This window comes from Cricetulus griseus, chromosome X (assembly GCF_003668045.3).
Source record: "Cricetulus griseus strain 17A/GY chromosome X, alternate assembly CriGri-PICRH-1.0, whole genome shotgun sequence".
Taxonomy (NCBI): Eukaryota; Metazoa; Chordata; class Mammalia; order Rodentia; family Cricetidae; genus Cricetulus; species Cricetulus griseus.
In genome coordinates this window covers 757,744-771,955 of record NC_048604.1, presented here as the reverse complement: position 1 = coordinate 771,955, position 14,212 = coordinate 757,744, and the positions used below count along the sequence as shown (strand labels likewise).

At 40.0% G+C, this 14,212-nt stretch overlaps 1 protein-coding gene across 6 annotated transcripts in view; it reads right to left on the bottom strand.

Moving 5' to 3' along the window:
* Gab3 (GRB2 associated binding protein 3) overlaps positions 1-4,942 on the bottom strand; it is a 136,353-nt gene extending 131,411 nt beyond the window's left edge. For all 6 annotated transcript variants that reach the window (XM_027432523.2, XM_027432524.2, XM_027432521.2 and 3 more), the window contains exon 1: positions 4,802-4,942. In XM_027432523.2, the coding sequence (XP_027288324.1) occupies positions 4,802-4,873 (72 nt within the window). In that variant the 5' untranslated portion in view covers positions 4,874-4,942. The remainder of the gene's footprint in view (positions 1-4,801) is intronic.
* Between the last annotated feature and the right edge of the window lie 9,270 nt (positions 4,943-14,212).

Sequence of the window (14,212 nt, the reverse complement as noted above, 5' to 3'; positions counted from 1 at the left end):
TTCTCAAAAACAGCTAAAATTAAATAAAAATAGTCAGGAAACCACCTTAGGAACAGACTAAAGAAGAAAAGCCATTTATTACTTTATAGATTAAAAAGTATCAATTAGAGTTTTTTTTTAAAGTCTCAGTAAACTGGGTGGTGTTGGTGCCCACCTTTAATCCCAGCACTAGGGATACTGAGGCAGTCGGATCTCTGAGGTTTAGGCCAGCCTAGTCTAAGTCTACAGAGTGAGTTCCATGACAACTAGGGCTGTTACACGGAGAAAACCTGTCTCGAAAAAACAAAAAATAATAAATAGATAGGATAAATAAATAAATAACAGCACTTGTTGGTCTTGCAGAGGGCCCAGATTTGATTCTCGGAACCCACAGCGTGACTCACGATTGTTACAACTCAAGTTCCAGGGGATCTGACTCCCTCTTCTGGCCTTTACAGGTACTGCATGGCACATGGTATACAGCTACACAAGCCAGGAACACACCCAGACACATAAAAGAAAAATAAACTTTAACCAGGCAGTAGTGGTGCATGCCTCCAGTCCCAGTAGCAGGAGGTAGAGGCAGGCAGATCTCTGTGAGTTTGAGTCCAGCCTGGTCTACAGAGCAAGTTCCAGGGCAGCCAAGGCTAAAACAGAGAAACCCTGTCTGGAAAAACCAAAAATAAAACCTACAGTTAAAATACAAGAAATTTAAAAATTAAATGTTTCCAGACAGTGGTGGCACACGCTCTTAATCCCAGCACTTGGGAAGGAGAGGCAGGTGAATCTCTGTGAGTTCAAGGCCAGCCTGGTCTACAAGGTGAGTTCCAGGACAGCCAGGACTGTTACACAAAGAAACCCTGTCTCAAAAAAAAACAAAAACAAAAACAAAGAAAACCCTAAATGCTATCATCTGTAAGACTGACACGCTAAAGGTTGTCTTTTTTCATCATGTCTATAAAACATGGTCATACTGCAAGTTCTAAGTGGAAGCAAGGCCACAAATACTAATAAGTGACTTAAACAAGGATGTAGCATATAATCTCAATAAAAATCAATTGGCACAGTAGTTTTTGAATTATTATAGAAAAACAAAGGACTAATGGCCAAACCAACTCAAAAAAGTAAAACAAAAAAGACTGAAACTAAATTTTTATGAAGCTATGCCCATCAAAAAGTATGGTATTGGCATAGAAATTAACAAATAGTTGGTCAATAAAATCGACATTCAAAATCTGATATTTTGAATTTCACATTTTTAAGTCTTAGCTGGGCATGGTAGTTAATGCTTTGAATTCCAGGGGCAGGAGGTTTGCCATGAGTTTGAGGCCAATGTAGGCTACATAGTGAATTCCAAGCCAGCCTGGACTATAATATAAGAACCTGTCTCAAATAAAAACTATAATAAAATCTTGGTTCTAAAAAATGCTGTAAAGAGAATGAAAACACAAATTACAGAGTGATAAAAGTATTTGCATATTGCAACAAAAAATTGTATCCAGATGCAAAAGCAGCACCTGTTGCTTAGTGTTATATTGACTGAGCTAATAAATTAGCATATCATGGCACATGCACTTGTGTGTGAAGTCCAGAGGCTGACATTGGGTGTCACTCTTCAATCACTTCTCTACTTTATTTTTTTTACAGTGCCTCTCACTGAGCCTGGAACCCACTAATTCAGCTAGACTGGATAGCCAGCAAGCCCCAGGTTCCTCATGTTTCCATCTTCTCATTGTTTGGATGGTAAGTATGCATCGCTGTGCCCAGCTTTTACATGGATGCTGGGAAGCTACACTCAGGTCTGACTAAGCCATCTCCTCAATATTCTAAGTAATTTAAACATTACTTAAATCAATGGAACAGAAGAAAGCTAAAACTTCTATTATAGAAAACTTGTTATAATAAATCTACTATAAGAAATATTACACAATGGTTTGATAATGAAGTAAATTTGTATGAACTAACTTGGGACAATGTACAGACTGGTTTAAAGAAGAAGAGAAAATTATTGGACAATCCCATTTATATAAAAAGAAACTTACACATTTTCTAGGAAAATTTCTAGAATAATACCACACAACTAACAGCTTTTGTCCTTAGGGACAAACTTGAGAAGGGTAGGATGTGGGGGAACTTTTCATTCTATTCATTCCTACAATGTTTGAATTCTGATGATAAGAATAAATGTCTAGATTACTTTTGAAACTCACACACAATAAAAAGGAATCAACTTTCCTCAAGGGGGGGGGGGCATGATAAAAACTAACTTCCTGATGGCCTTGGCTCATGTAATCAAGTAAATAAAATACAATGTACTGAAAGATTTGCCTGAAAACAGACTGAGCTTCCATTTGTTAATACAAACATTGATGGCCTGCAAACACAAAGAATTGGGTTATTGTCCCAATTGTGCTAACTAGCTTTGCCATACTACTGTGTTAAATATATTATGAATATAGAATGTGTGATGACTGGAATCAGGACTTTTCTATATCTTCCTAGTACCAAACAGTCAACCTAGTTTAGAGATTGCACCCAGTTAATGGAAGGAAGTAGAAACCACTCACAAGAGCTGAATTAAACAGATTGGGTGACAGCACTGCCTGACCTTGTTGAAGTGTCTCATTGTTGCCCTCTAGTGGCAAAAGGGATCCTGCATCCCTTAGTGACCACAGGGATTTTCCAGGGATAGGGAAAAAATCAGTCTCTTTAAAAGAAAAAAAAAAAAGTTCTCAGCCGGGGACTAAAAGATCAAGGTCCATGCCTTGGAATGTTGGTAATATTGCAACTAGGTTCTCTTCTGTTTTAAGCCATGTCCATCATCATACCCCATCTTTTCTAGTCTATTCATTATCCACTCTTACCACAGGTCTATTTCATCAAAAAAAAAAAAAAAAACTACATATGACAAAATATCTACCCAAGTCTTCCCCAAATCATAAAACACTAATAAACTTTCCTAAACCAGTCTGTTGAAGATAAAATACAAACCAGGATTGGAGTGGGGGTTGGGGGGGTCATCCATAAACCTCATTCTCCAGATTCACCATCTTTCTGAATCAGCTACTGGAAAGTTTCTGCCACTCTGAAAATATCCAGTAATCATTTAATGACTCTCATTAAGAACAGCAAGGAAAGCCACCCAGAGATCAGCACTGCAAGCCTCACCTACCCATGTGGGGCAAAGGAACATGTTTTTGCCTCCTGCCTCCTGCCTCCTCTGTATCAATGCATCTTCAAAACAGGTGAAACTTAGGGAAGCATCTTGATGGTGCAAAGGATGACAGATGTGGGACTTTGTGCTTAGGAATTCGTGGAATCAAAAAATGATGCAGGGCTGGGCATGGTGGTGCATGCCTGTAATCCCAGGACTTGGGATGCAGGGGCAGATGGATCTCTAAGAGTTTGAGGCCAGCCTGTTCTACACAATGAGTTCCGGGATAGCCAGAACTATGTAGAGAGGCCCTGTCTCAAAAGGAGGGGAGGATACTGGCATTACTCAAAGAAATGCTCATATTTCTGCACCAGTGATGACTACATACTAAGTAGAACAACATTCTTTGATTCAGCAGCACAAAAACAAAAACTTTTCCAAGGACTCCTAAGAGTGAAGCACTGTTTAATCCAGAAATGGGGGAGGCTCCCATTGGGCAACTTGATATTCAGGAAGAGCTTTTATTACAAATTCTAGAAGTATCCATGCATTATTTCACTCTTCTTATAATCCTCCCCCTGAACTTCTAACATGATACATGCTCTTCAATATAAAAACAGAAGTACTGATAAATATGGACAAAATAAAGACACCAGTTGGAAAGTTATAAACACAAGCACCAGGGAACACCCCATTTGGTGTGGGATGCCTCAGCAGAGTGAAAACCTCAGTGGGGTAGTTCTCACCAACATGCTTTGGTTTCACAAAGAAATTAGGAATTATGAAAGAAAGGGATCCATCAAGCTACTTCTAGCTCCCCCTTCCCCCTTCCCGCCACCAAACAGGGCAAGAAAGCCTAATATCTATTTATATGCAACTCTCTGGGGACTAAAGTGGTTCTTGCTTTGCTAATGACTGAAGACAGATCAGTCTTTAAGCAGAATACTTTAAAGACTTTATCCTGAGAACACTAGATGTAATGAACTTTTGAGTTGTGTGCAGCTTAAAGATGGTCATACAATGTGTAGAAAGATGCACTTTCCCAAGTGTCCTTTATTTCATAATAGTAAATGTCAATGGTTCCTGCTGTACCAGAAAAGTGTAGTGTCATAATAAAGAATATGCTGAGAAGGGACATGATGAGAAAAGAGTTACACTGTATGGTAGGCTCCCAAAAAGAGTGCTCTATAGCTACAATGACAATACTCATTACAGTCCAAGAGGAATGCAGCAGCTTCACTAAGTAGCCCACACAGGTTTCCTCTTACTGTCCACTTCCCTGTCCCTTGCCCTGTTCTCCTCGCTGGGAGATGGAACTCCAGTCAGAGACAGCCTTTAGAGATGTCTCTGGCTGCTCCAGAATAAAAACTGGCGTTGGAAGTTTTAGCCCCAACCCACCTTCCTCCTCCCCTGACTGTGGCAGTATAGAGCAGTTGAACACAGCGGGCAAACGGTACCAGGCCAGCCTGCTGCAGGGAGCAGCAGCAGCACAGCTCGACGTGCGATTTCACTTTCTGTCGTCCATCGGCCTCGCCTGCAGCTAGGGCTCTGGGAACAGCTACGTTTAGCTCCCCTAAAGCCAGGGACTCCCCAGGACCACACGCGGCCACCCCACGGGCAGAGAACCGAGGACACGAAGGCCAGGGGTGAATCGGCGCCCCTACTCACATAGCGCTGCAGCTTCCTCTCGGGGGGCGACTTGACGAGCCAGCCCGTGCACACAGCGTCGCCCATGCTCATCTTGGCCGCCTCTGCTGCTGCCGTTGCTTCCTCCAGCTGGGCTGGCCGCTTGCGGCAGGAGGAAGTCTAGCTAGGGATGCCGCGGGGCGGGCCCACCCGCCCTCATAGTACCGCCCCAAGCAGCCGCGCGACGCCCCCACCTCCGGCCCCCCGGACTTGAAGAGATAGCAGCCAACTGCTGTTCTAGAGCCTAGACGGCGTTGGTGAAAAACAAGCAGCAAAGTTAAGGAAGCCCCTTCCAGCAATTGCTGTGGCACAAGAGGCTCTGACTCTGGAGACCTCAATTAGGACACCAGCTACTCTCAGGTGCATAGAGTGCTACCTTCATAGTCATAGTAAAGGAAGGAAGGAGTCAGCCCACAAGAAAAGCATTAAGGTCGGGCATTGGTGGCACACGCCTTTAATCCCAGCACTCGGGAGGCAGAGGCAGAGGCAGGCAGATCTCTGTGAGTTTTAGGCCAGCCTGGTCTACAGAGTGAGTTCCAGGACAGGCTTCAAAGCTATGCAGAGAAACCCTGTCTCGAAAAACAAAACAACAAAAAAAGTATTAAGTAACCTAGTGGCAGCATCACAATGAACTTGTTGCCTTCACCACCATCCCTGAACAGCCATGCCAACAAGGGTTGGTCTGCTGGCCTCAGGAGTTCAAGAACAAAAACCTATGGCCTACATCCGTCATGTATATAGTTCAGAAAGGAAGAAATATTCCTCTTCCACTTGATTGCTTGCAGAGTACTGTGATTTTTATGTCCCTCCTCCAAAGATTATTACGTGGGCAGAACTGTTTAAATGTTCTAATGAATGCAAATGATCTGAATTCAATAGTACTATCTGCATCCTCTTTGACTCTGGGGCTTTAAAGGATGCGTCTAAGGTTGATTGGGCCAGGTTGTATGCTGGGTACTCTAATAACAAAAATAAACAACTAATATTTATTGTGAGCCACCATGTGGTTGCTGGGAATTGAACTCAGGACCTCTAGAAGAGCAGTCAGTTCTCTTAACCTCTGAGCCATCTAAGAAGGATACTATTTATTGTGACCTTTCTAAGTACCATTATCATAAGTGCTTCACAGCATCTACACAAACACCCTATAAACTATACTGTTAAGTCAGTTTTCCCATGAATAAGATGAGAAACAGAACGATAATGTCCCCTGTATAGAGCACACAGCCAGGAAGTCACCCATAGCAGAGTTAGTTGTCTGTCTCAAGAGTTGCCTCTGTCTCATCCCTGCAAACACCATCTTCTTTTGTGAAAACACTTTAAAAACTAGAAAGCACCATAATAAAGTTAGAACTAGCATGCAAGATGTGAATACCACCCATGTGAAGTTTGGTGGCATCTGGTCAGCTTCCTAATCTGCAAAGGTCTTTTCCTCTGGTGTCATGCTTCTGACTTGGAAATAACACTTAGAAGAATAAAATGGTCATCTATATGGCAAGGTTATTTGTCCTTGTACAGCCAGGGATCATTGGAGAGAAAAGAATTCATTTGATGTGTTTCAAGTGGGGAGGAATTAGTTTCACAAAGGAGGTACTTAGCAAACTCATTGGCAGTACAGGAGCAATGAAATCAAGGAGTGCCAACTAGTCAGGCCTTCAAGACACACACAAAGTACAAAGCAGAGGCTGAGAGTCTGTTTTTGTCTCAAAGCTGTATTCCAGCTGCTGCCAACTCATGTCTCAGACCCCATTTCACTCTGACTATCATTACAACCATCTGCCTCCTCTCTGATTTTTAGGTCTCATACTAGCCTATATAATTAGCCAAAGCCAATTCTCATGGAGAAATTTAGATAAGAGAATGTTAAATATCTTTATTTAGCTTTCTTATCTCTCCAAATATAGAGAGGAAATCTAAGCTGAGATACAGAATACTCCTCTTGCTACTTAATACACAAACATACTCATTATACACAAAAATTATAGAAACAACACATTCATACAAAGCAATGCCATTATCTTTCCTACAAATTAAGAAAATACCTCTGAAACAAAATATTAATGGTTCCATTGCATTGTACAAATACTCAGTGTAGACATGTCTGCGGGATAGTTATTCCTCTCCTAATTCAAGTACCATCCCATATAAATAACATACAAGCTAAAGAAAAAATTATAAAGCCAAGCTCTAAGAACTTTTACTTGACATGCACAAAATATAGACAAAAAGAAGACAGGGAAATTTGAGGAGACGGAGAACACAATTACAATATTCTGTAATTGCTCATGAGACTTTTTGGTATGTCTAATTTCTTTCTTCTATTTGCTTCCTAGCCAGGACATCAACTGATCAAAATTCTTTGTTTATTGCAGTGATTCTCAATTTTCCTAATGCTGTGCCCTTTTTAAAATTTTTTTTAATTTATTAATTTTTTTTTTACATTCCAATCTTAGTTCTCCCTCCCTCTTCTCCTCCCACTTTCCCCACTCCCCTGACCTGCCATCTGCTCCACAGAGAGGGTAAGGCCTCCCCTAGGAAGTCTACTAAGTCTGTCCCATCATCTAGTTGAAGCAGGGCCAAGGCACCTATTCATCCCCACACCCCTGTGTCTAGGCTGGGCAAGATATCTCTCCATATAGAGTGGGCTCCACTAAGTCAGTTTGTGCATTAGAGTTAGATCTTGGACCCACTGCCAGTGGCCTCATATATTGTCCCAGCTGCATCATTATCACCTATATTATTTATAGTTCCAGGAGATCTGATGCCCTCTTCTGATTTTTGATGGCATTAAGCACTCATGTGGTACACAAACATACATGCAGGGAAATACTCATATGTATAAAATAAATACGTTTTTTGTTTTTACAAGACAGGGTTCCTCTGTGTAACAGTTCTGGCTGAAATAAATAAATCTTTAAATATTGAAAAACAACAAGCAAGAAATGAATCCTCCATTTACATGTAAGATGTAAATTTATAAAACTTTCAGAAGACAGCAGGAAAATGAGTATCTTTGAGACCTGGAACTTGATAAACATGGTACTATATGTATAATTATAAAAACAATAATAAACTGGACTTGATTGAAATTTAAACCTTTGCCCCTCAAAACACATTATTAAGAATACAATAAAACATGCTACAGATTGGGAAAATATTTTAAAATTACACAGTCTGATAAACGATTATGAAGAGAGCCAGGCAACAGCAGGACATGCCTATAATCCCAACATGTGGGAGGCTGAGACAGGAAAATTGGCATGAGTTCAAGGCCAGTAAGGGCTACATAATGAGTATTAGGTCAGCCTAGGCTACAAAATTAGACTGTCTCAAAATAAAAATAAAAATAAAAAAGACTATTGGAGAAAGAGGTACTAAAACTCAACATAAAAAATTAAACAAAACTCTAATACCCAATTAGAAAATAAAGACATGAAGAAACATGCCACTAAAGAGAACATACAAATAAACATATGGAAATAAACATGGAAAATAAATACATGGAAAGATGTTTGACATGACTATCTGTTAGTGAAGTATATATTAAAGTCACAGCCTATCAGAATAGCTAAAGTAAAAACTTCATCAGCATCCCCACAATGATTTTCTACCTATAGAACAAGATCATCACAGCAGAAAAATATAAGTGGAAATATCTAGAAGTTCTCATCAAAGTATAAATCATGGCCTTATTAAGCACTCCATTTTGGCCTCCATATCTTGGCAAACGTGTCAATTTTGAGCTGAGAATCCAAAATTCTTTGACACTTCCTCCATTGAGTGATGGGGGAGGGTTGTCAATGTAACCTTTGAACCTACACAGGCTTGTGTCTGTTTTAACCATAGCATACTGAAAACATGATGCCATGAGACTTCCCAGACTGAGTCACAAGAGGTGATGCAATTTTATTCTTCTAACAGTCAGTTTTCAAACCTTCAACTACAAAGAAAAAAAACAGACTATATGGTCAACTAATTATAACAAGTCCAAAGCACATGGAAAGTCGTACAAAGTAGGTGCTTCATTAATAGAACCCAGCCTTCCGGCTACCCCAGTGCAAACAACAGACATGTTAGGGATGAAATTTCCAGATGATAGCTTATAGCTAGCTATTCCATCACTGCTAACCCTCAAGTAATCTCAGGCAAGGCCTCAAACATGGATCAAGAGAAACCATTCCCATTGTACTCTGTCTGAATTTCTAGCATGAAGAACTCTTCAGCACAATTAAAATGGTTTCTTGGCATTTCTAAGTTTTGTAATGGTTTCTTATGCAGCAATGGAAACATAAACTGAGGACATAAATGTTTACAGAATGCTGTAAATTGTGATTTCTCAATCTTTCATAAATAGATGATATAGATACAAAATAATCCTTTTGTATCTGTGAGGAATTGATTCTAGAACCTACTTACATCCCCCTGTATATTTTAAACAATCTCTGGATCACTTATAATACCTAATACAATATAAATGTCATGTAGATAGTTATTATACTATGTTTTTTAAAGAATAATGACAAGAAGACAAGATCTATACGTGGTTAATAAAGAGATGTGGAATCAGTAGATAATGAAGACCAACTCTATATATCACATTCAGTCCATGAGCCAAATTCCACCTTTCTAACAAACTTTGGTTTTGGTCAAGAGACCAGGTGCTGGGGAGATGTCTCAGTGGGTGAGAGTGCTTGTTCTATAAATTCAAGGATCTGAATAGAAATCCCCAGCACCCTTGTAAAAAGTCATACATGGCTGTGTATGCATATATATATATATATATATATATATATATATATATATATAAAACCACAGCACTTGTGGGGTGGCACAGAGAGAGATGGGTGACTCCTGAGGGACTTCTGGCCAACCAGACTAACTGAAATGGTGTGCTTCTGGTTCTGTGAGAGACCCTATCTCAAAACAGTAAGGTCAAAAATGATAGAGGAAGACATCTGATGTCCTGTTCTGCTCTCTCCATGAACACTTGTGAATGCAACCTCACACTTATATGCATGCACCACACATGAAAGAGCACAATGGAGTTTGAAAATTCCTATTGCCTAGTGATCTCATAAAGCAATGTGTTTTTGTGGTGGTGTTGGCATTAACAGGCCTACATCATGGCCAGAGGCATGTATAGCAAGACAATTACATACATACAAAACATACTTAATAATAAAGGACTTGTTGGATCATATATTTACTGTATTATACTCTTAACATTATTTTAGAATGTATATATAATCTTACTATATTATAATCTTAGCTGGGTGGTGGTGGCACATGCCTTTAATCCCAACACTCAGGAGACAGAGGCAGGTGGATCTCTGAGTTTGAGGATAGTCCAGTTTACAGAGTTAGTTCTAGGATAGCCAGGGCTACACAGAGAAACCCTGTCTTGAAAGACAAAAGAACAAACAAGTTTATTCATCTTGTGAATGACCACAAATAACTGACTATACTTCCTAGGTTTAGGCTTGTGTCAGTGCATTCTCTGAATATGTATAACAGCGAAATCAAAAACAAAAACAAAAACAAAAACTGTCCTATCAATAACTGATGACACATGGCAGTATTTCTAACTAGTAAAGCATTTAGTACCAGAAGCAGTCATCCATTTTCAGTGATGATTTTTCAGATAACTTTGAGAATATTATTTTGGAAACTGGCCAGATTGTGGTGATGGCAATGTGTTGAAATACAGTCTGGAATGGGACTCTAATAGCCTAAAGTATATACTAGCAAAACACTTTATTAAATCAATGTTTATTGTCATCTGAACTCCACTGTCCCCTCTGGGTAAAGGTCTGGGGTAGTCAGAATGGCTATCGTCAAAAACATAAATGACAAAAATGCTGGTAATGACCTGGAGAAAGAGGAACTCTTATTTACCAATGGTAGAAATATAAACTATTTTCACAACTATGGAAATCAGCATTGATTTTCCTCAAAAACCTAAAACTAGAACTACCATATAATTCAATTATACCACTCTTGGGAATATACTTCAAAGAATCAAAGCCAGGTGTGGTGGTGCATGCCTTTAATTCCAGCACTTGGGAGACAAAGGCAAGAAGATCTTTGAGTTTGAGGCCAGCCTGGTTTACAGAGTTCCAAGACAGCTAAAGCTACATGCTATGCAGAAAAACTGTATCTTGGAAAAAAAAAGAAAGAGTGCATCCCTTCACGTGGGTAAAGTCCCTTCCCACGTGAAGGGATGCACTCTCGGCCTGTACACATGGGGTGGGCCTAGGCCCAGTCCAGGATGATGTGGTGGACTTTGGGGAGCCACGGTCAAGGGCCCTACCCTGCCTGGGGAGTGGAGGATGGATGGGGTGGGGGGCAGGTGGGGGTTGGGGGAGGGTTGGGGACAGGGGAGGAAGAGGGAGAAGGGATTGACATGTGAAGCAAGCTTGTTCCTAATTCGAACTAATAAAAAAATAATAAAATAAAACAAAAAAAGAAAGAATCTCAGCATACTCATGTTTACTGTAGCAGTATTCATAAAAGTCAAGTTATGGAATCAGCCTATATGCCCACCAACAGATGAATGGATAAAGAAAAAGTGATGTATACATGCATACATATATACATATACATATGTATGTGTGCTCAATGGAATTTTATTCACCCATAAGGAAGAATGAAATGGAATTGGGGCATTTGTAGAACAAAAATTGATGCAACTGGAGAGCATCATAAGAAATGAGGAATTAGATAAGGTTGGCACACAGAAAGGAGAGGGGCCCTGGCTAGGCAATAAAAGTGCAGAATACCCAAAATGGCTTATTTTCTTATTCACCCTCCTGACTTGAGACAAAAGGCCTGTCAGTTTAAAACAAAGGCCTTGTAAATTTTTGTCTCCCACCAGCAGGCCCCCCTGCTGATGGACTGGCTCAACAAGTTCAAGACCTGATCAGGTTATGTTACACAACAGTTTTGGACCAATCAGCCATCCTATATTTCTTCAAACTGACCAACCCTAAATTAGGGGAGGAACACTCTTTAGAGATTTTAAAATCCCCACCCCCCAAGAAGAGACTGCACTTTTCATCTTCTCAAGGTCTCACTCTGCTTTGCAGAGGGTCTTTTTCTCTGTGTGTCTGCTGTATGTATATGTCTCCTCAACCACAATAAAAAAAGCCTTTTTTCAACTGCTGATTCTGTCTGTGGTGGTTGAGATTTCCCCAATGCCACCTGTTACCCTCGAGACATTCCCTGCCTTTTAGTTTTTAAGTGGCAGAGAAAATGAACTCAATCAAGACCCCTAGACTGTATCAGTCATGCTTCACAAAATAAACCAGATTCAAGGGCAAATATCAACAGGTATGCTAGCACATCCCTATAATCCTACCACTTAGAAAAGGAGGCAGGAGAATGAAGTGAGTCTAAAACCTGCCTGGGTACAAAGCCAAACCCTGTATCCAAACAACAACAAATACCACATTTTATCTTGTGGGCAGTCTAGACATATTTGTATTTTATAAGAAGAAAATATAAGGGGGACTATTGGGGAGCAAGGTAGGGGACAAAGAAAAGGGAGAAGATGGAAAGAGACAGTAATAGGGGTGAATATGTATAAAATACAACTATATGCATGAAAATGTCCAGATGAAGCTGGCTGTAGTGGCACGTGCCTTTAACCACAGAGGCAGGCAGATCTCTGTGAGTTCAAGGCCAGCCTGGTCTACAAAGTGAGTTCTAAGAAAACCAGGGCTACACAGAGAAACCCTGTCTTTAAAAACAAAACAACAATAAAACAAAAATGAGAAAGTCATGATGAAACCCATTATTTTATATGCCTACTAAATTTTAAAAATAACTAAAATATAGAACTTAAAAAATTGTTAAAAACTGAGCATGACTTGTACTTGGAAACTGAAGCATGAGGATTGCTTCAAGTTTGACATGAGTGAGCCTTGATTACTCAGTGACGCTTTGTTTCAAACATGAAATCTGTGTGATCAGCTTCTTCCTCTAAGCATCACTTCAACTTTAGCATCTATATTATAATAGTATGTCAGCTGACTTAAATTATCTTCTTATTCCTGTTTGTCAAAAACCTTGACATTTAAATTATATAAATACTCCCTGTGTACAGACACACATTTACAAACTCTTACTATTGTTTACAAACACAAGTTTTTCTCCTGAAGCCTCTACCTTTCTAAATTGGACCTGGGGCAATGCTGAGACACTCTGCCTGAGGGGAATGAGCTTTCCCATCCTTGCTCCACGGAATGGAGTAGTTAGACAAAACACTGGGTTGTTTATGCAAACAATGGAGGCTCAAAATAAGTTAGGGAACCTGCTGACTCCCAATGATCCCAGCTGCCCCTACAGAATTCCCTGAGTTTTATAATTTTGAATAGTGATAGATCAAAATATAAGCCTCTGGGATTTGTAATTTTTTCCTTGTGCTGTAAAGAGATAAGTGAGCCCTTCAGCATGGTTACAGATTCTGTCCACAGCCTAAACCAAAAATTTAAGGAATTGCATTGTTACTTTAAATTATCTAAAAGAGTGATGACTATATCATTCTACAATTCTTGGAACAGTGTACAACTGCTAAAGTCTAGGGTTATTGGTTGTATTTGTTTTCTTTGCCATTTAAAGAATTAAAAGGCAGGAAAAATCTGAGGCACAACAGGTGGCAGTAGAAAAATCTCCTGCACCACAGACAGAATCAGCAGTTGAATAAAGGCATTTATTTGGGTGTGAAGAAACACACACGTAGCAGACACACAGAGAATGCAGAGAAAAAGACCCTCTGTAAAGGGGGTGGGGGATGGAGACCAGGAAAAGGAAAAATCCAGTGTCTTCTCCAGGGCTGGGGTTTTTAAAGCCTCTAAAGAGTTTTCCTTGCCTGATTTAAGGTTGGTTTCAAGGAAGATAGGATGGGCAGGCAGATATCTTTGAGTTCGAGGCCAGCCTGGTCTACAGAGCAAGTGCCAGGATAGGCTCCACAGCTACACAGAGAAATCTGTCTCCAAAAACTAAAAAGAAAAAAGAAAAAAATATAGGATGGTTGATTGGTCTGTAACTGTTTTGTGGCATGTTCTCATCTGGCCTTGAATTTGTTGACTAAGTCCATCAGCATGGAGGCTGCTGGTGGGAAACCTATGAAGCCTTTGTTTTAGGAAGGTTAGGAAGAAAGAAACTGGTCATCTTGGAAATTTGCCACCTTTATTACCTAGCCATTCCCCCTCTCTTTATTAGTGAACCTACCAGGGAATCTAACTCTTAGTCTTTCACAATCATAACCATGATGCCCTTTTTAGAACATTTCTGTCATTTAAAAAACCCTAAGTAGAGCTGGGCATGGGAGCATATGCATTTGGAGTCAGAGGCAGGCAGATTTGTGAGTTCAAGGCTAGCTTGATCTACCAA